The sequence below is a fragment of the Amblyomma americanum genome, chromosome 7 (assembly GCF_052857255.1).
Source record: "Amblyomma americanum isolate KBUSLIRL-KWMA chromosome 7, ASM5285725v1, whole genome shotgun sequence".
NCBI classification, from domain to species: Eukaryota; Metazoa; Arthropoda; class Arachnida; order Ixodida; family Ixodidae; genus Amblyomma; species Amblyomma americanum.
Genome location: NC_135503.1, coordinates 105,520,705 through 105,543,008, shown reverse-complemented (window position 1 = coordinate 105,543,008; position 22,304 = coordinate 105,520,705). Strand labels below are relative to the sequence as shown.

General features: G+C 46.8%; 1 protein-coding gene across 1 annotated transcript; it reads left to right on the top strand.

Annotated features, from left to right (window-relative positions):
- Positions 1–176: 176 nt before the first annotated feature.
- Positions 177–11,675, top strand: LOC144097982 (uncharacterized). Its single transcript, XM_077630566.1, has 4 exons — positions 177–299; positions 6,273–6,474; positions 8,913–9,016; positions 11,469–11,675. The coding sequence occupies exons 1-4, from the start codon at positions 177–179 to the stop codon at positions 11,673–11,675; spliced, it is 636 nt and encodes a 211-aa protein (XP_077486692.1).
- Positions 11,676–22,304: the final 10,629 nt, after the last annotated feature.

The following is a 22,304-nucleotide window of genomic DNA, read 5'->3' as shown; positions in this document are numbered from 1 at the left end:
GTGCAAAAAACGAGGCTAAGGCTCATCTTTCTGGCAAACATTTCTCTCTGTCACCTAACAAAGCACGCCATAACTTGCTATTCTTTCACGCTTTTTTGATAGGAAGACCATCCGTACAACGAGCGATCCCGGAACGAAGCAAGGTGTACTACGCCACAGGAAGCTGCTCGGTGGAAATGAGGGCGAGAATCGAAAACGGCATTGTGTATTCACCCTTCCCCGAAGTGGAAATACCTTGCTGCTCCTTCTATGACGCTGCCAAGGACGCGTTGCTGAAAGATCCGGAAAAGCCGGCGCTGGTGCGTGCACCTTTTGCTGCCTTATAAAATGCAATAAAACATGAATACCTCTGCGCCGAAGGAAGAGAGCGCCAATCGTACCAGTTATGTCTCCTGACAGCGTTGTGTGGTTGGCTTGATCTGCGCACTAAAGATGCTTAAGGCATGTGTTATTTAGGTAATCACTAAAACATTCGTTTTTGTTTGCTCGCGTGCTCTGTATTCGTTTTTAAACAAGATTTTTGTTTGCGCTTTATTTTTCCTTTCATTTCATTTCATTTATTTACCTTAAAGGCCCCTTTCGGGGTATTACATAAGGGGTGGGGTAATCAAAAACTGGTACATTTTTTCACGATGACATATGAAGTTCAATATTGGCGTTGAAGAGTGACGGGCAGGTGATAGCAGCAGCGGAGTGGGAGAGGCCGTTCCAGCCTGACGCGGCTCGTGGAAAGAAAGAGGTGGAGAAGGTTACAGTACAGGCACGTGGACGAGTAACTTGAAGGGGGTGACCAGTGCAATGTGATATGCGCGGCGGAGGTGCGCAGATGTATGGTTCATGGCCGAGTGAGCTGTTATAAAATTTATGAAAAAGAGATAGGGTTGCGACACGACGACGGCAAGAAAGACTTCGTAAGTTGGACAGTGATTTCAGGGATGTCACACTGACCTTGTATGAATATTGGGAGTGAATGAAACGGGCGGCGCGATTTTGCACGGCTTCAAGTGCATCGATTAGATATGCTTGATGGGGGCTCCAAATGGGGGATGCGTATTCTAGTTTTGGTCTTACCAATGATGTGTAAGCGAGTAATTTGACCTCTTTTGTTGCGTGACGTAAATGGCGCTTCAGATAGCCAAGGGTTCTATTTGCAGATGAAATAACATTAGTAACATGTTCCCGCCAAGTTAGATCATGACACACAGTGATACCTAAGTATTTGTATGAATGAATGTGCTCTATTGGATTGTTAGAAATTCTATAGGAAAAGGACAAAGGATTAAGTCTGCGGTGAAACGAAATAAGCTTGCATTTGTTAGGGTTAAGTGTCATTAGCCAATCATCGCACCATTTTTCAATGCGGTTAAGATCATCCTGAAGGGCTTTTTGGTCGGAAGTGTTAGTTATTGAGTGGTAGATAACGCAGTCGGCGAATAAACGGATATTGCATGATAGGTGTTCTGGCAAGTCATTTATGTATATTAAGAAGAAAAGAGGACCTAGGACCGAGCCCTGAGGTACGCCTGAGGTTTCGGGGGCAGAAGGGGATGACTGGTTGTTAACAGCAACTGATTGAAAGCGACACGTTAGAAATGGTTCAATCCATTTTAAGATGTTAGGATGCAAGTTCAGCTGCGAAAGTTTTAGCATCAAACGTCGGTGGGAAACCTTGTCGAAGGCTTTAGCAAAGTCTAAAAAAATTGCGTCAGTCTGGATTTTTAAGTCGAGGTTCGCATGCAGATCGTGAGGAAAGAGTGCTAATTGTGTGTTACAGGAATAGTATTTGCGAAATCCATGTTGTGCAGGATGAAAGAATTTGTTACCATCCAGGAACTGCATGATTTCTGAGTAGATGATATGCTCCATGATTTTACACGGTACACTTGTGAGCGAGATAGGACGGTAATTTAATGGTGAATTTTTGTTACCGGGTTTGTAGACTGGAACGACCTTTCCCTTCTTCGAATCATCAGGTATGGTGCCTGTGGAAAGTGACTGAGCAAACAGTGACAATAAACGTTCGCAGGAATGCACTTTGTGTTTTTTAAAAGTTTAGAATTTATTTCGTTTATGCCTGCTGCAGATGAAAGTTTATTTTTATCTATTAAGGACATTATTCCATTAGCAGAAACATTGGTTACAGGCATGGTGTGCGGAATGGTTGTAGGCAGAATAGGTAAGGGCGCATCGGGCTCGCTTGTGAAGACAGAGGAAAAAGCAACTGAAAAGATATTAGCACATTCAGTATCGCTAAATGGCTCTCCTGATTCTTTATTCAGGGTAACTGAATGCGTATTAGTTGGGTTTATAATTTGCCAGAACTTTTTTGTGTTACTTTTTAGGATTCTCGACAAGTGGTCGTGATAAAAGTGTTGCTTAGCGTTTTTGACAGCTGATAAATACGAGCTCTCGGCGGCATAATAGTCCCATGAGCAGGTGCTGTGATTGGCTTTAGCTGCACGGAATAGGCGTTTCTTTTTATTTTCGAGTTTTTTCAGTGACTTCGTGAACCACGGCTGGTTTCGAGTGTCATGAAAAGTAGTCTTCGGGATGTATTTATCTGCCAGAGAGTTAAGCTTTTGTTTAAATATTGACCAGTTTTCCTGGATAGATCTGCTTTGAAAAGTTGTGTTAAAAGATGGAAAGAAGGCGTGCAGCTCGCTATTTATTGCTTCATAGTTGCGTTTATCGTACAGCCGAATTGTCTTTCCAGGACTGTGGCGAAGAATTGGTTTGAAATTAAAGACTGTGTGGATGACTTTATGGTCACTAATTTCCCGCAAGTAAGTCATGGAGGAGAAACTTTCAGGATGGCTTGTTAATACTAAATCTAAAATATTTGCAGTGTCGTTTACTACACGCGTAGGTTCTAGTACAAGTTGGGCAAGATTAAAATTCGAACAGATATCAAGAAATTCTCTTGTATCCGCTCCATTATCTATGGAGTGCACCGGGTTATGCCAGTTAATAGTCGGGTAATTAAAATCCCCGAAGAGGAGAATGTGAGCGTTGGGATACCGCGAGGTTAATTTAGACAAGGTTGCGTTCAGCTGGCGGCAAAAATGGGGAGCGTTGTGTGGCGGCCTGTAGCAGACACCCAGCAGCACGGAATGTGGTGCGGATCGCCAGATAAGCCAAATTAATTCAAGGTCGGATGAATTGTTTAAAGCAGTGCATGATAAGTGGTTGCTTGCCGCAATCAGAACACCACCACCCCGTAATCAAGGTAATACAGGCTGATGCCCACTTAAACATGGCGTCATGGCAAAAATAGGAACTACAGACTGACTGTAAGAGAGCGACCCTCATAGAACTGAGTTCAAGGAATCACTGCGAAGGACAAGCCGACTTGGACGGCGGCTGTAGTTCCGCTACTATTAGTGACGACAAATGTTTTGTACTTCTCCTGCAGAATTCTTTTTTTGCAGGACACACAGCTTGCCAGATAGCTGGCTTCCGTGATCGCGGGCAGTCCTGATTTTAACCGAACACTGCGTGTCTGAAGATAATCCTGTATGAAGGAAATTGCCCCGTTGCGCAAATGTGTGTAGCCGACAGAATCTCTCGGCCTGCGCGCAGCACCGAAAAGTGTCAGTGCTGTGCGCATAAAAGGACAGAAAAACAAAACTGATCATAAATAAATCATCACGTTTTATTGCAATGTCAAAATCTTCTCTGAATTCTTCACGTTCGCTGAGTAAGCGTTTCAATGTGCAGATTGTATAGAGGACCACTGTCTATAGCGAACATGTGTTCTGACCCATTAGAAATCTTCTTGCAATCTGAATCAGGTAATCAGTAAGACTCTTAACTGGTTTCTTGTGGTAACAGGGTGAAGGTTTCGCCCTGTCGTCCAAAATGCTGCAGATGAAAAGGAACAGTGACTTGGGACAGGACAGGCAATTATCTTACTATTTTTCTTACGCGCATGTACTAATTAGAAAGTAGTTTGTGGTCTTTGGAAGAAGCCACAAAAGCTTCCAGAAAATTTTAAATCGTGACTACCATCACCACTGTCAATGAAGAATTTTTCCCGTTCTTCCATTCATTAAAAAAAAAAAAACCTTGGCGCCAGTACACCAACGCCAGCAACTATCTGTCCGTCTGTGGCGTAAATGCCACGTAACCTTCACCCTACCGGTGGGGCTGCCAGCTGCTTCCTGCTCAAGGGCAGAGGGCGAGAGAGATGACGAGGAAAGTACATTGCGCAGTGATGCGACTGGCAAGTACGTCAGTGCGCGTGCCAGAAACGCGCGGTTTTCAAAAAGCGGAATGTAAGAATTTCTTTAGCCCAAGCGCCGTGGGTGATCGCGGTTTCAAAATTTAAAAAAAACTACTCTGTCTGTTATAAACAGCCAGCTATATATCTACGATTACAACAGGGCATCAGTTGATAGCAGAGAATAAGTCCAGTAATAAGAATTATTGACTGCACTTTTTAGCTAAATTGCTTCATCGGTTTTCTAATGTCTGCTAAAGCTGCCATTTAAATGGCCCAAATATACCACTTTAAAACAGAAAAGATAGCTTTTCATTGTATAGAACTTCCCTGAATCAGATGGTATAAAATATGCATTCAGCTTACTCATTTGCGATGTTTTCTTTTCGCATCAATATACATCATTTAATCTAGATGAAATTTTTGGTGCGAAGACACGTGACCACGCGTTTGTATCAATGACCTAATTGTCATGAAATCTTAAGGTCTTTGCATGTCTCAATAGACTTGCAGCGATAATATTTTCTAAAGCCAAAGGATTTGAAATCCGCAGGTTCGAGCTTGTCTTACAGATCTTTTCGTATTCAGACGCAATTTTAACCCTATCATAATGCGTGAGTTATTCCCAAAATCATAAAAGCCTGTAAAATAGCAGTTTCTCACACAGTCGGAGACCATAACCTCTCTGTTTATTCACAAGGTAGCTCTGATTTTTCTTTTCTATCCATATGTTCTAAAGAGAACAATCGATTGCCGTATAATGGCATTGTTTTCAATGAATCAATTATCCCACATGGTACAGCTTTTGTTTATGAAAGGACTCTCAGCTAATTGTACCCGTTAGCACGAAAATGAAATTTTTTTATACAGTTTTGAAGACACATCGATGCATTAGTCTTATTTAATTATTAATCGAAAACGTATGACAGCCAATAGAAAAAAAATGCAAAGTAGCTCCCAAAATATCATAGAAGTTTAACTTCTGATGTCGTATTGACAAAATTTTCTGCGGTGTTTTGAAGTCGCCTGCTGTAAACGCAGAACCGTTTTTTTTTTCAAGAAGAGAGACTACAGAAAATTTTGGTAGTCTCAGAGGAACATTTGTTGGTAGTACAAGAGGAGTTCAAAAAAAAAATACTGAAGCAAATTTTGTGCGAACATAAAAGTTTCGCTTTTTCCACGCAGTGTACCAAAGCTGATGCAACCACGTTGTAAAAATTCAATCTTTACAATTTCCGGCAGCCATTGTTCTTTTGCTATGATGTTAACGAGGGTGCCGCCACCAGACAGTCATTAAGTAACCTCATTCTGGATATGTAGTTTCAGGGAGGAAGGCCACAGGATGGAATTTGTTGTTAGCTCCTTATACGAAAAATCAATTTAATTTGGCACTTCGATATTCCTCGCCTTCCGAGCTCATAACCCTGTGATTCTCTGGCGAGGATTTTCTACAGAAATTGCGCTGAGCTATTTCCCGCCTGGGAAAATGGCGCGAATCTCTACAGCTCTCTGAATAAATTTCTATAAAGATTCCCCATGATCAGTTTGTTCAACTACGATCGCAGCTACAGCTTTCAATACATAACTTCATCTACAGGTTTTGTACGCCAATGCTTGCTGGTCATATATTCAGATATAATCACACTGTCAAATGAATTGAAAGGAGCTGCTGTCACTGTTGTAAGCAGTCTTTCCTATTTCGGGGTTTTCCTCCACTGAGCTTCCGAAGTCGGCCTGAGTATGCGGAAGCTTCTGTCCGCTGTGACACCTGCTCGTTCTAATGCACCAGGTGCAATGACAGAAAAAAAAAACGTCGGGGCAGTATTTTGCACCTTTGTTTGGAAATTGCCTTTTATGCACCGCAATTCGTTATTGAAAAGCGAAAACTTAGTTGCTTTTGTCGCATTCTAGTCGAGAATGACTGTAAACAAACGACATGATCGACTCGAATGATACTGGCTATGAAGTGCTACATTTTACTGACTGAGCAAATTGGATGCACATTGCGGTCAGATATTGTATATCGAATTTAGGTTGGAAAATCCAAACGCAGGCGGATGGAGTCGACAACGTGACGCGCAGGGAGCTCTTGGTGCTCACGCAACGCTACGCGGCGGGATTCCAGAAGCATGGCTTGCAGCCAGGTCACAGGGTGTGCGTTCACGTCGGGAACAGCGTACAAAACTTGGCTGCCATGTGGGCGTGTGTGTTCGCTGGGGCGAGCGTCGTCTTGATCAGCCCGCACCTGAGAAAGTGTAAGTGAGCGGCGTAGAAAATATAAAAGACCGCTGTTTTGTTTTATCGAACATTTCGTATTCCCTGTCGACCATAGAACGTTGAAATATTCAGGTCGACCTCACCATTCTGCTCCTGGTGTGCGGTACCTATAATGTTAACAACAGAAAAGACCTTCGAGAGGAGAATTAATCTTTGAATCGAAAAAGAGAAATAACGGCAAGGCAAGCAAGCCGGCGCGAGCAGTTTCGCAATCAATAGAGCTTGATCATTTTTTGCTTAACTTGTCTGAAGGGAACTTACGTTGCAACTTGTAATGCTAGCTGAGTGTGAACATGGGTTAGTTGGTACAGCGAGATGTAAAGCCTCAAATCTGCGCAAAGGACTTGGCACACAGGACCAGGCGCACGTTAAGAATACTGCCACAGTGTTGTCGACTTATTTTGTGTCTCGTCATTACCTCAGTGTTTATCTCTTTTGTGAGGCAGTACGAGGCCATAAATTATACAGATCTCACTTCTAGCGTTCTCTTTTGAGCTCGGTGCCGTTGCTAATTCCGAACATGAGGCCAGAATCTCCCCCTGCTTCTTGTCCAGAAAACTCATTGCTACACTTCTTTGGACATTCTCGGTGTTCACTCCTGTAGCGATAATGTTTTCCAACATCGGCGCTCACTCTGTGAAAGTCAATAGACGCTACTCTTAGTTCAACTGCGGTGGTGAGTGCGAAAATCAGAGGATATACTTAGACTCCACTTTAAGGGTACGACACGTTAGCGTATTGGTTAGTTCCCATAAATGCAGAATTGGCCATTTTCTACTTCACGGTCATAGACCCTTGGGAGTCCTCAAACCACACCGGGCGCAGTGGTGCTGCGTTTATGCGATGCGCCACTGACCCGGGATGGCAGTTTCCTGACAATCTGGTGAGAAGGTTGGAATTACGCCGCAAGGTCACGTGACATATTTGACCCATACACCTCCTAGGTTGCTTGTCTAAAGATTTCTCGTGAATTTTTCGCTCACGGACAAAGATGCCAACAACGCTGACGGCGACGCCAGCTTTTATGCGGCACCAGCTCCTTAAAGCTATCGCGTTAAACTGAAACCACTGATACTAAACGTCAATTTTATGTTTTTAGTTAATGGAAGTGGATCGCAGCTGTGCTGGCACCGAATGCGTGTCGCTTGTACCGGAGCTGTTCTCCTCACTGGCTGAGGAGAGGCATCAGTTTAAGAAATTGCGCCAGCGCTCCAGTGAAAGTCGCTTTTGACAATTCTTCAGATTTTTTATAAAGACGAATATTTCTCTTCTCGCTACGATGCCGCAGTTGCTTCTCCAGGACATAGAACTTCTTTTTTCTTTTGTTTCTGCAAGAAGGGGGCAAGACAGTTTTATTTATTCACGTTTATAGTTGTGTGTCACAGGAATAATCAGAGAATCGAAGACTGCGGTGGACACGGCGTGTGTGTACTGCAACGGACGGACGGACGGACGGACGGACGGACGGACGGACGGACGGACGGACGGACGGATGGATGGATGGATGGATGGATGGATGGATGGATGGATGGATGGATGGATGGATGGATGGATGGATGGATGGATGGATGGATGGATGGATGGACGGACGGATGGACGGATGGACGGACGGACGGACGGACGGACGGACGGACGGATGAATGGATGGATGGAAAAATTCTGGAATCCGCTTGAAACAACTTGCGTGCTTGTATTGGAGAGAAGTGTTCTTGATTTTAATTACCTTTTTACAATCATTTGATTTTAAATTTTTTCTTCCTTTCTAATGACACAACTACTCTTTAGAATACAGTCGTAAGCAACGCGCACACTATGCTCATCTTTGTTTGCCAAGCCGCAGCGCGGTTTTGTGATGATGATAATGAAGATGAATTTTTATGGCGCAAGGGCAGCTTTGGCCAAAGAGCGCCATGGCACAAGGTAGTGTTCATTTCACAAGGTGAGGTCAAAGACCTGTTTCCCAAGCATTTAACCCCAAACAAGTCGCGCACTACACCAGGGGAATGCTTGTACTCATTGTACCACCGGTGGTTACCCAGTTGAATGGGGACCGAGCCCGAACCTCCCGCATATGACGCGGATGCTCAAACCACTCAGCCACCACTGCGGTCAGCGCGGCTTTGTGGGTAATAGGTTGCATGCTCTCCTCGCAATATTAATGTTCTGGCCTTAATTGCCAGCACTTCCAGTATTCACAAATCCCTTGAATAATCTGATCACGTTGTTTTAACTTATTAATAAGCAGAGCATGAAGTGAAGTTATTACTTCAACATCATTTACAGCCAGAACAAATTTAAACTTCTACACTGACGTCCAGTACTACTTTCGAGCCAGTGGCATCTTAATGGTACAGTGCTGATGGTGATAATAATCGAGAGCGAGCGATAATTGCCTTTTTTTTTCGTTTGTGTCAAGGGACATTACGCAGCCAGATCTGCGACAGCGACTGCACCCACGTCCTGACGGAGCCTGCTTTCGCAGAGAAGACTTCTGATGCGGTGGAATCTATACCAATAAAGGTAATAATCTCTAATGCCGACGCTCGCCATTTCTGCTAAACCGTGCTTTCTGATTATAAACTGCAACCCAGGCATAGAATTGCCTTCTTTTCCAATGCAAAAGGTCTATTTCTTTCTTAGTACAGGTTCGGAAAATAATTTTCTGCAGAGCGTCAAAGTTTTCTGAATTTCAACGTGCTTATGATGAGTGACAAATTCAGAACCAGCCCCAAAGCAGCATATGGCATGATAATCTTGCACTACACACAACAGTTACCTCAGTTACCTCTGCAAAGCTTCAGTATCCGAGTTTTTGACACTAATTTGTTATAACGTAATCTGGGCACCTACAAATATGGCCTCCAAACAATGAAATAGCGTCGTCGTTCTAAGAGAATGCATGTGTCTCATCACAGGCATGATTGGCAGCAAATTATGCTGGCGAGGTTTATCTCCATATGTTTGTAGCTGAAAATGTGACCACATTTTTTAAGTGATCCCCTTGCGACAACACCTAATGAAACGGTGCTAATTGCATGGTGCTGCCTAAGCTCGGGAACAAAACAATGACGAAAGTATGGCGTCTGCGTCTACGTTTTGTCATTTTCTTCTCATAATAATGGCAGATGCCTACATTTTGCAGACTATGGACGCAGAAAACCGGTATTGCAACTCTCGAAAAAAAACTCTTGAAGGCACTCTTGAAAAAATAAATGGCCATCCACGAAGCGCCATACATATCTGTAAGCGGTGCATACCTTTTCTCTGAAAGAAACTGAAGTTAGGCAATTGCAGCTATCTCTTTTCCTTTGTACATGGTACACATTCTTCATTATCATACTTGTTCTTGGAGACTTGTTTTATAGCCGTCACCTATAATTACACTTTGAAAGCCGGAAAAGGCGTGGTGCTTTAAGAAAAATCGGCGCCGTCTTATTCTGTGTCCGCATGCGGGGAGACCTTTTACCGACTTGATTCGGTTTCTGGCGAGCTTGTCCGTCGTTCCTTCGAAAACGGTGAACAGCTTTTGAAATTAGCGAATAAATGTCTTTGCATAATTTATTCTGTAAAACGCTGCCTCAGTTCCTCGTCGTGCTTGAGAATAATAGTAGCAGTGCCATCTGAAAAAACGTTTTTTGACGTCACATTAACCTCATTCTTTGCTACCTGTGTAGAAGACGGGTAAAACGCTCCATGAGAGAAGATTGCGCCTGACTGCTATGACTGAATCCTCCCACATGCTAAGGCGACTGGTGAAATAAATTGCTCATGCTCAAGCGTGTCGCTCTGTCATAAAATAGAGGTGGTGCCACCTTGAACAAAGCTGAAAACAATCGCTGTAGGCCGTAGAGCACACTTCCGCCCTTGTCAAAGTCACATCATTACATTCCTTCTTCATGCAGCGCTTAATACATTGGATAGCTAGAGAGTTGCATCAGCATACATTCAACCTTTTTAGACGAATTACAAAATTTGTGCCGCAAGTTTTTTCCCAATGATTAGGTTCTTTGGTGTGATTAGGTGTTTGAGGGTGCAAGAACTCGTAAATTTTTTTTCCCTGCATGGCGAACTCTTGGTAGTCCTATGGGCATTATCTAAATAACACGAAAATTCTGAAATATGAAGATGCAAACATTATGGCCCTCTTAGCAGAAATGTGTGTACCGGGTGTTGTTCAACCACGCTGCTTCAACCACGCTGCAATGCACCAGAGCTCGGTCGATTTTTTTTACACTACAGTACAGCGCAGTGGCATAAACACCCGTCATTTTGAAAACTCTTGACAATGCAGGAAGCGTAGCAAATTTTAAGGCGTGCTGACTGGAAGAAAACCCTGGCACTCGCTCTTTAAAACTGCTGGGCCTGCCATTCCTTCGCTAAATGTTAATTTGCACGAATGCCTATGGCGCCCTGCATATTTCTATCCCATGTCTGCAAAAGTTAGCCCCGCACACCACTCATGACCACAAAATACGCCTAATATAGATTTAGTTCCCAACGTGGTTACGAACACGGATAATTTTGTTGTCCAATCGGAATCGAGTGTAGCGCCTTATATAGGTCAGCTATAGCAGTTTTTTTTCGTTATTGTCGGACAATACACATGGCAGAATAAAGTATGTGGGATACAGCATACACACCCACTCCACACATCTAACGATAGCTGCCTCACTGAAGCCTCGCCAGCGCGCTCTGATTTGACTCTCTAACCTTATTTGGGCGAAAAAGTTCGCGTTGAGGGGTGAACGTGGGGATGGTTACTCCCCACTGCCACCTGGGGCAAAGCTGCATTGACTACGAATATTCCCGTATTACGCACCTACTCTGTGATATTAGGTGTATGTGCTGAACTTCTCTGTGTGAATGGCTTCACGATTCTTAATTCCATTTTCTGAAAACTAAACATCTGCACAATGCAATATTCGGAGCATTTTGTTTTAGAGCGACCAACTTCCTTTGATACTGTGTTCAGGGTCTCTTCGCCATGGGTCCAGCAGAAGGCTTCGTGTCGACTACGGCGTTTCGAGACCAGGACGAATCTTCTTTCCGAGAGGTTCCAATCCAGGACCCTCGTTCTTGCGTGCTCGCCATCTGCCCCACGTCGGGGACAACAGGTTCCCCCAAGGGTGCCGTCAGCACCCACTATAGCACCGTGGCCCACATGGCTACTGAAGGGTGAGTGCGTCAACGCTTTCGTAGTGCTTCGGGGATTCTAGGCAACTCCCATCAGGCAATGACTGCCGCTTTTACAGAGGCCGGAAAACGAATGTGCAGAACTGGGACGGCTATGAACAGTAACTCGGTCTAGCCTCCTTCCTGGGTGAAACGATTGAAAAATTCGCCGAAAGAGAAACTACCTATGGAGAAGCTACACACATCTAGAGGCATAGATGTGCAAACATCTGCGGTTTAGGCATGCGTGCCAGCACCTATGTGTTCTAGAATCGAGTAGTTGGGGTTACTTGCATCGTCGGGCGAAGCAAGTGATGCTCTCTGCAGCAAATTAATAGGACTATAGCGGTATGATTTACGCCATCTTGAATTTGTCACACATCAACAACAGACGTTGCGTTTGGACTGAACTTCTTAAGACTTGGGGATCGTCTCGTTTTTTTTTTTTTTTTGCTGAAGTAACCATTTCATTTCGTCCCTCAGAAAGGCTTTCGAAGGAGAGCTTTCCTAGCATTTAAATGCTAAAATGACATTGGCAGACCAATTACTACGCTAGTGCCATTGTCCATATGCCCTAGATGCCGCAAACAAATGGCCTTATTGATTATTAGATGAAAAACCTCTACAGAGAAGTTTGACTATATTCGAATGAGTGCGAAAGCACAGTTTTTTGCTACATAGAAGACGACGATGAGTGGGAAGTGCCGCGAGACGGAGCGCTCGCGCTAGCCCAGCAGCGAACAAACAATAGAACAGACAACGGAAGATACAGCTCGTATTTAAATATCTTTCCTTATTTGGTAACTCCGTGTTCTGAGCTATGCGGCGAGCCTGCCGCCTTAGACCACATATTCTGGGAGTGCACGGAGGATCCGCCTTCGGCAGATCTAGTCACTACTCCACGCTTTAAAAATGGGAAGCTGTTCTCGCCAGCCCACACACTGACGTTCAGTCCCGGGCCACGGCAAGAGCGCAGGAAGTCGCCGACAAACTTAAACTGCCGGCCACCTGGAGCGGCTGAAGTGAGCCAAGAATGTCACCATCTTCCTGACAATGAAGTTTTCTCTGTCTCTCTCTCTCTCAGGGTAGGTACCTGGTGAATTAGCGCTTACACAGTAATATCACGCTAAATACAATTACTTAAAAAACTGGCCAAGGTTCAGCTCGGCTCCAGCTGGCTACACGGTACGAAATACCGGTTAATCATGGTTAGACGCAGTTTAGCTTTCGTTCATCTTTTATTGTTCGAGCCTTGGTTAATCTTTATTTTTCAACGCTGGGCAAAGCTTAGTCTTTTCTGCGGACTATCGTCAGTTTCTGCTTCTAACCTACCTCGTTTCCCCGAACTTTACTTTGCTAAGGCTATTTCTCGGCGCCCAGAATGTGCAGGGTGGTCCGACTCGGCCTGCCGTCTTCAGTACACAGTCGCACGGCTGAGACCCGCCCATGGCCCTTCCATGGCTCTGTGAAACACTAAGTAGCCCCCGTGCTTATATTTAAGCGAACGTGAGACAATGTGCTCGGCTCAACTGTGAGGCGAACCGGGCGCGCGGCGGCGAGCCACTGACGAGTCACGTGATTAGGGACACCTGCCGAGCGAGCGAGTCCCGCCGGATTTCTGGCAGCTGCGGTAGCGAAACGCCGCGAATCACGTGGTACGCCACATAGCAACCAGCTGCGTTCCATTGAAGGCCATTTTCTCAACGCGACATGACTTTTTGCTTTGCATGCGAGAAGCGAAGTTCTCGCTTCAAAAGTAATTACATCCATCATGCCCCAGGGTCCTCCTCATAATGTATTTTTTCGGTTCCCACCAAACTCTTATTAAAAGGTTGGAATTTCTAAACGTGCTTCTGAAACGCACAGAAATTACCTTGCAGAGCACCTAACGCACAAGAATACGTTTACTACAGGCAAAATTTTGACTCAAAGCAAGACGTGGTATGCCGTGAACCCGGGATACCTTTCACTCTCTGATCAGCACTGCTGGCCACTCCAAAATCATTGCGGCCGGGAAGTTGTGATAAATTAGTTCTTGTAGGAAATAGCACCGAATTAAATCTGAGGCCATCTCTCGTCCGGCACGTCAAGCTCGCGAATCGATTATCTTATTCGACATCACTCTTGTATTTCTCAAAATCTTTGCCAGTGAAAGAATGATTTTTTTCACTACAGAAAAACAATGAGCTAATAATGGGACATTAAAGTATGGCCTTTGAAGCCAAGAGTGCTGACACTTCTTTACACTGGTACGTTCTGGTATGTGCACGGACTCTTCCGGGCTTCTCTGATGCTGGCTTTATTCTTCAGTGTCGATGGGACCGTGATAAGCGAAACGCACGCTGCACTGTGAACTGTGAAATGCACGCTCTGAAATGCACACTGCAGTCCGAAAAATAACGCAGCCTGACAATTTCTACGAAACACTTGGGGGACACTTAATCTCCGTCTTTAAGGGCATGACGCGCCAATGCCCCGCTTTAACCTTTAACCTTTTTGGTCAACCTTGGTTAATAAGTCTTACCAATAAGTCTTTTGGCAATACGTCTGCCGGGCCAATATACAGCTTAGACTGGGAAGTTCTTTAATTAGAGGCTAAGGGAGCACGGAAAAGACACTGAATACAAATCGCACAGCAAAATGATAGATCGTGTTAGAACGCGCCGCAAATGCACTTCCGCCCTTAGAGACACCGCAGTGTTGCGCAGGTGCTAGACGGAACTTGGAAGAGAGATATTAGAAGCTGACGAGATTGAATTAAAAAGCTGGTGACACGTGTGTCAGCAGTCTCTCTATATTTGAGTTCTTTCTTTAAAAGGAAAACATTGAGCAGCAATACCTGCGGAACTATGCAATCCACTTCGTGGGATGGTGGTATCTGATTTGGATTGATATGTAGGCCTCTGATTTCTTGTCTTTCATTTTGTTGATAAGAGCTGGTGTAAAAGCTAGTGGTCTCTCAATAAAAACCTGAGCTGTTAGCGCTCGGTCCTGTCAAGTTCGTTTTTTTTTTCTGTGCTGTCTTTCAGCGCCTAAGAAGCAAATTCTGGTGAAACTCGGAGAAAAGTCCTTGTGGAGCTTCAGTGCAAGTGAGATTGGCTTTGGGCCGTCCTGTATAAAATGTGGGCACTTTTTAAATACAGCGCTATCCTGTATGATACAGGAGTATCAGGCATAATACATGGCTTTTCTGTGCAATATAGGACACTGCTCTTTGTGCAGGAAGATCCTGTGTCTCAATGCTGTGCAAAAAGCCTGTATGCCATTGCTGTTTAAAATTCATACAATATTTTTGAATATGGGCTACTTGCGTTTCCGAAAATCTTGCAGGGAAGGCAACGTTTTCAGAGCACGTAACTATTCAAGAAAGTCAAAATTTGTCGAGGCACAGCACCAAACGTAATAACGTTTTATAACTTCTAAAAAACTGATAGGGCTATTACTAACGACTAGCTACAAATCTCTAACTGTAATAGCTAGAAACTGTAATTGTTAAAAAGAAAATGATTAAACTTATATAACCAACTTACTACTTAAAACGATTCACCGGTTTTCTGGTGTCCGCCAACACTGGTAATAGTATGCCGAAAAAGACATATTTTTACCCAAAAAACCTATTTTAGAGAATTACTTAGTCTTCCTTGAAATACATAGTGTACGACCCATTCACCCCATAAATTTGCCATAGAGTGAGAGAGTGAGAGACTCTTTAATGAAGAAACAGAGAATTTAGCCGGCGTTTCAATATCACTGGCATGCTACTCTGCGTAGGGAGGGGAATTTGGGAGATAAAGACTGAAGGAGAGTAGCGTGGAAGAGGTGGAAAAAAAACGAAGATAAAATGCAGCCATGAAATGGGTACTAAGGATGCAGTGGCGAGTATTGATGTAACCTATGGAATGATGGAGTGCATAGTCCGACGAATGGGCTGACGAAGTTCACTGCAAGAAGAATGCATGAAGGTAACCTGCAAGTGAATTTAGAGCTTATCGGGTGTTACGTTTCGCCTACGACGCGCGGTATAGCCGGCGCGGATGCAACGGACGCCGGGGCTTCGTTCAGAGTGGCGGTCATTTTGGGCCCGTTCAGTGCTGCCGTAACGCCTCCCGCCAAGCGCGTCCAGGCAGGTTTCAATGCCACGTGTCGTCGTGTGTGCGTGTGTGTGTGTGTGTGCATGTTGGTGCCTACGCTTGTCAAAGCGCGGCAGCCGGGGAGAGGAGCTCCCCAACTGGGAGGCGAGGAGGTCTGACCGGCGCCGGCCCGGCGGACGCGCACGTCACGTCTGAACATGTCCGAGCGTCGCCGTATCGGGCGCCTCATCCCGTGCCGTTCCTTCTTGCCCTCGACTCCGAGGATATAAAAGGCAGCTGCCCCGGACGCCAAAGAGAGACTTCGATTTCTTCCTGCGAGTAACGTGGTCGCCCTGACCGGCTGCTCTTTTGCGATGCCAGAATAAACAGTTGTTCTGTTGCCAGTCGACTCATCCTTTGCCGGGACCTTCGGATGTTTCCAGCTGTGCCCCAGGCCGCCAGGCCAACGCTACCCTTGGGGCTTGCAACCCATTTGCAACAACTGGTTGCCAGCGGTGAGATCCCGACAACGGAGGCCAGCAGCGAAGATATGCGGTCAACTGTATGCTGAGCAGCACAACGACCATCCGGGAGCAGTGCAACGAGCCCTGTGTGATGACTGGTTGCCTGCAGCGGAACGACTGCGCTGAATTCTTGGCTGCGAGGTTTGGTGAGTGCGGGACTTTCTTCTTCTGAGTTTTGCCAGGCTTTTGTTAGTGTCAGAAACAGAGCTGGTAATTGTGTTGTCGTTGCTGCCGGGTTACTTTGCGGCAAGACAATAGTAGGCAGTAGAGAAAGCAGCATTCGGAGCAGCCATGGATTTGAAGTCGTTGCGCAAACCGAAATTGCTGGAGCTTGCAAGAGAGTTGGGTCTGGATGTCTCAGACAAACTCAGAAAACCAGAACTGCTAAGGGCTATTCTTGAGTTGGAGGCTGACAATGACGAGCTGTCGGAATGCCTTGAGACCATTGAGGAGAGGAAGCAAAAAGAGGAGCGCGAACGTAAAGAGCAAAAAGACGAGCGCGAACGTAAAGAACAAAAAGATAAAGACGAGCGCGACCGTCAACACGCTTTGGAAATGAAGCGTCTCGAGGTAGAGATGGAACGAGCTCGTAATGGAAGTCAGGCACACGGTGCAGGAGAACGGGTATCGTTCGAAATGACTGACCTGATGCGGCCGTTTAAGCTTGGAGAGGACATTGGTTTGTTCCTGGTTAACTTTGAGCGAACGTGCGAGAAGCAGGGGTTCTCTCGGGAAACGTGGCCACAGCGCTTGCTCATTTTGTTACCCGGCGAGGCGGCCGACGTAGTCGCTCGCTTGAAGAGAGAGGAGGCAGATGATTTCGACCAAGTGAAATCGAGTCTGCTAAAAAAGTACAGGCTGTCAGCGGAGGCGTTCCGTCGGAAGTTTCGGGAAAATGAAAAAGGCAGAAGTGAGTCATATACAGAGTTTGCCTACAGGCTTATGTCAAACATGCAGGAGTGGCTCAAAGAAGAGAAAGCGTTTGGTGGCCACGAGAAAATTCTGCAGTGTTTCGGGCTAGAACAGTTTTATAGTCGGTTACCTGAGAACGTGCGGTACTGGGTCTTGGACAGGCCAGACGTTAGTACAGTGGCTAAAGCCGCCGAGCTAGCCGAGGAGTTTGTGACGCGTCGGGCTCGCGGAGCTAAGGACGGTCAAAAGGGTGAATTTGGCTCCAAGTCTGAGAGGCCGAAGTTCACACCCATGAGAGCAAGGGGGGACACACGTAGTGCGGATGCGAGTGAAAGCAGTCCGACCGAACGTAAGGAGACGTCGGCAGCCGAAGCCGAACGCCGAAAGCGGTTCGAGAGGAGGCAAGCGCGCGTGTGTTATACGTGCCAGAAGCCGGGTCACTTTTCGGCGCAGTGTCCAGAAACAAAAAGAGAAGTCGTGTGTTTGTCATTATGTAGCACTGACGAGAACATGAAGCTTCTCGAGCCTTACATGCGAGACTTCCTCGTGAACGGGAAAGAGTGCCGAGTGCTTCGTGATTCCGCAGCTACAATGGATGTAGTTCACCCCTCTTACGTAGAACCCGATATGTTCACGGGCGAGTGCGCATGGATCAAGCAAGCCGTGGAAGCTCATAGCGTGTGTCTGCCCGCAGCAAAAGTGCTTATTGAAGGACCTTTCGGAGCACTTGAGACGGAGGCCGTAGTGTCATCTATGCTGCCCCCCAGTACCCGTACCTATTTTCGAACAGGTCCGATCACCTCCTGCGCGAGAAGGGGCTTTTGTTTGGTGAGGCTAGCGTTCCGGCCTTAACCAGATCGAGAGTTCGGGAGCTCGCTGGAAAGGCGGTAGTTGCGGGGCCGACGTTGTTGAACAATGAGAAAGGGTCGGAGGCGCACCAAGCTGATATTCAGAGCACGTCCGAACTGAATAAAATTGAGCCTGTAGCGTTGAAGGCACCAGGTACTGGAGAGGAAATGCCCGACACGGGAAAGTTAGAAGAGCTTCCGGTCGAGCTTCCGGGACTAGGCTCAGTGACGAACAGGGTCGACACTGATCAGGTCATTAGTGACTTAATCATTAAAGCACCGCTGTCGCCTGAGCAGAAAACCGAACTACACCAACTCTTACAAGAGTTTCAAGGTCAGTTCTCTGAGAGGCCTGGTAGGACTTCTGTAATTACTCATGATATAGAACTTACCTCCCCAGAGCCAGTACGATCCAAGGCGTACCGGGTGTCACCCCGCCAGCGCGATATTATGGAGGCTGAGGTAAAGAAAATGCTACAGCTCGGTGTTATTGAGGCGGGTGAGAGTGATTATACCTCCCCTTTGATTTTAGTTGAGGTACCGGGCAAGGAACCTCGTCCTTGCGTCGACTACCGCAGGCTTAATTCCATCACTAAGGATCAAATTTATCCGATCCCTAACATCGAGGAGCGCCTTGAGAAAGTTAGTAGCGCTCAGTTTATTTCCACCCTAGATCTTGTCAGGGGTTATTGGCAGGTTCCACTTACAGAAGAGGCTAGTAGGTATGCGGCGTTCATTTCACCAATGGGAACATTCCGTCCTAAAGTTTTGAGTTTTGGTTTGAAGAACGCGCCATACTGCTTTTCAAGCCTCATGGACAAAGTGTTGCGGGGACAGGAAGAATTCGCTTTACCGTATTTAGACGACGTAGCGATATTCTACGCATCCTGGTCTGAGCATATGGCACACTTGCGGGCAGTGCTAACCCGCCTGCGCGAAGCGGGCTTGACAGTCAAGGCTCCCAAGTGCCAATTAGCACAGGCCGAGGTTGTCTACCTCGGTCACGTGATTGGACAGGGTCGTCGCCGCCCCTCTGAAATAAAGGTGGCCGCTGTGCGAGACTTCCCGCAACCGCGCACGAAGACCGATATTCGGTCGTTCTTAGGTGTCGCCGGCTACTATCAGAGGTACATCCCCAGGTAATCCGATATCGCGGCTCCCCTGACGGATGCTCTAAGAAAAACAGAGCCCCAAACAGTCGTCTGGAGCGAGACAAAGGAAAGAGCTTTTAGCGCCCTAAAGAGCGCCCTAACAAGCCAGCCTGGGCTACGATCTCCAGACTACACAAAAGGGTTCGTTGTTCAGTGCGATGCTAGTGAGCAAGGCATGGGCGTTGTACTGTGCCAACGGGAAAATGGAGAAGTGGAACACCCCTTCCTGTATGCTAGTCGTAAGCTGACCTGTCGTGAGCAGGCGTACAGCGCCACCGAGAAAGAGTATGCGTGTCTCGTGTGGGCCGTTCAGAAATTGTCATGCTACCTAGCCGGCTCGAGGTTTATCATTGAGACGGATCACTGCCCTCTCCAATGGCTGCTGACCATCTCTCCCAAAAATGGCCACCTCCTGCGCTGGAGCCTCGCTTTGCAACAATATTCCTTTGAGGTGCGTTACAAAAAGGGGAGTCTCAACGGTAACGCCGATGGCTTAAGTCGAAGCCCCTAGCGTAGGAATCCGCCTCAAAGTTGTTTGTTACTGATGTTTTCTTCCTGAGGCAGGATTTTTAACATATTGTTTTTGTTTAGTGTTTCAAAGCGATTATGTGCTTTCTAGTGCAATTTTCCAATTTGTGGACGCGTTCTGAGTGCTGCTTGACTACGGTAAGAAACTAGGCAGTAGTATAAAAGGGGAAAGAGCCTGGCAGAGCTTAGTGAGGGTTGTCTCGTGCTTGCTGACTGAGCGGTTGCGTTTCGGTGTAGTTCTAACGCTTGCTGGGAACGAGCACAAAAATGGCAACTCTCCCGAAGTCACTTTGCAGTGTCCTGTGTGATCCTGAACCTGAGAACGAGGCCTTCTCTGTGCGCTGCGCTCAAGCAACGTCGAGGGACGACTGGTTTCGATTACAAGCGTCATCGAGCGACATCCCTCCGGACAGCGGATGCAGTCCCCTGACCATCGGGATCTCCTTCTCCCGGCGGGGCGGTCTGTTACGTTTCGCCTACGACGCGCGGTATAGCCGGCGCGGATGCAACGGACGCCGGGGCTTCGTTCAAAGTGGCGGTCATTTTGGGCCCGTTCAGTGCTGCCGTAACGCCTCCCGCCAAGCGCGTCCAGGCAGGTTTCAATGCCACGTGTCGTCGTGTGTGCGTGTGTGCGTGTGTGTGTGTGTGTGTGTGTGTGTGCATGTTGGTGCCCACGCTTGTCAAAGCGCGGCAGCCGGGGAGAGGAGCTCCCCAACTGGGAGGCGAGGAGGTCTGACCGGCGCCGGCCCGGCAGACGCGCACGTCACGTCTGAACATGTCCGAGCGTCGCCGTATCGGGCGCCTCATCCCGTGCCGTTCCTTCTTGCCCTCGACTCCGAGGATATAAAAGGCAGCTGCCCCGGACGCCAAAGAGAGGCTTCGATTTCTTCCTGCGAGTAACGTGGTCGCCCTGACCGGCTGCTCTTTTGCGATGCCAGAATAAACAAGTTGTTCTGTTGCCAGTCGACTCATCCTTTGCCAGGACCTTCGGATGTTTCCAGCTGTGCCCCAGGCCGCCAGGCCAACGCTACCCTTGGGGCTTGCAACCCATTTGCAACACGAGATGTCCAATGTCTTTTAAATATGTAAAAAGAAAGTTCATTGCAAGTCTCTGTTGCCTGAAGCAGGCAAAGGGGCCTAAAACGTTGTCCATTGTTAGGGGCACTGGGCAGAGCTTCTGCATGCAATGTTCATAGTACGCACGCTCGTTAGCATACGCAGGGCACTCAAGCAGGATATGTTCCACAGTTTCTATCGAAGCACAGTTGTCACAATGCGGACTGTTCATTTGTCCAAAACGGTATCGCAGGCCATTTGTATATGCAGCATTCAGACGAAGTCGGTGATAAAGTGTTTGGAGTTGTCGAGGAATTCTGGGTGAGAGTCTTGATCTAAGATGTGGGTCGATTGAGTGAAGAAATCGTTACTGATGTGTCGGCAAACACCAAAGCCGATACGTTTCTTCGTACGCAAAACTTTTAGCCATTTGGGACGCATCATATTTCGTGAGATAACTTCGAATGTATCTCTGATGTTGATGGGCCTTACGGGCCGCTTCATCTGCTTTTTCATTAGCCATAATGCCACAGTGAGCAGGTACCCACTGAAATGTTATGCAGTGGCCTGCGGCAATAGCTAAATGATGGATATACCCAATGTCCAGGGAAACTGGCTGGTGATTCGTTTTCTTTAGCAGGTTGGCCAGGATCTGCAGAGATGCTTTTGAATCGGTGAAGATAACCCAACGGCCAGCGGTTCGGCGCAGGATGTAAGAAACAGCTTCCTTAATGCCGTGAAGCTCAGCTGTTGTAGAGGAGGTCCTCCACTGCAGCCGGTAAGAAAGGGCATGGCCTGTTGAGGGCACATAAAGGCCACAAGAAGAAGCTTCTTTAGTAGTTGAACCATCGGTGAAGATATGGGTGTGCTGCCTATATTCTTCGATTAAGTAGACGAGAGTAGCTTGCAGAAGTGCTGCCTGTGGCATGCGGCTCTTTGCATTCACACCTGGAACAGACTTCACCTTTAGAGGAGAGAGTGTCCATGGAGGAAAGGCCAGAGGTAGTAGTTTCTGAGGCTGATTAATAGTAGGAAGGGGCAGGAGCTGCACTGCCTGGCCAAAGCTAGAGTTTCTGTGAGTTAGGTGGACACGGTGTAGGAAGTGCTTCTTCCCTTGCAGGACATGGCGGAGATGGGTACGCATAGTTTCCTGGGCGGCAATTACCTCTAGTGGGAGACATCCTGCCTCCGCTACTGTTCCTGATGCAGAGGAACCCTTTGGGAGGCCAAGACATATTCGCAGGCAGTTGTTCCGTGCGGCATTGAGAGTCTTATTGCTTGATGTAGGTAATCTTTGAAGCACTGGTAGACAGTAGCGCAAGGTTCCTTCAACGTAGGCTTTTTCAAGCAGAAGCATTGATCGGCAGTTGCTACCCCACCCTGTTCCCGCCATGAACCCGAACACTTGCGATGCTGCAGTAATCCTCGCACGGAGTTTTTTGATCTCAGGTGACCATGACAGATTATAGTCGATTACAACACCCAGGAATCGCTGAGATCGTACATATGGCAGCGATCGTCCGCCTAGGAGCAGCGGATATCGGGTC

Bases quoted from the DNA above. Each gene is read 5' to 3' on its own strand.
- LOC144097982 (XM_077630566.1), top strand. From the start codon at position 177: ATGAGGGCGAGAATCGAAAACGGCATTGTGTATTCACCCTTCCCCGAA. The intron at 300-6,272 runs GTGCGTGCACCT...ATCCAAACGCAG, and splicing joins ATCCGGAAAAGCCGGCGCTG to GCGGATGGAGTCGACAACGT. The intron at 6,475-8,912 runs GTAAGTGAGCGG...GTTTGTGTCAAG, and splicing joins CAGCCCGCACCTGAGAAAGT to GGACATTACGCAGCCAGATC.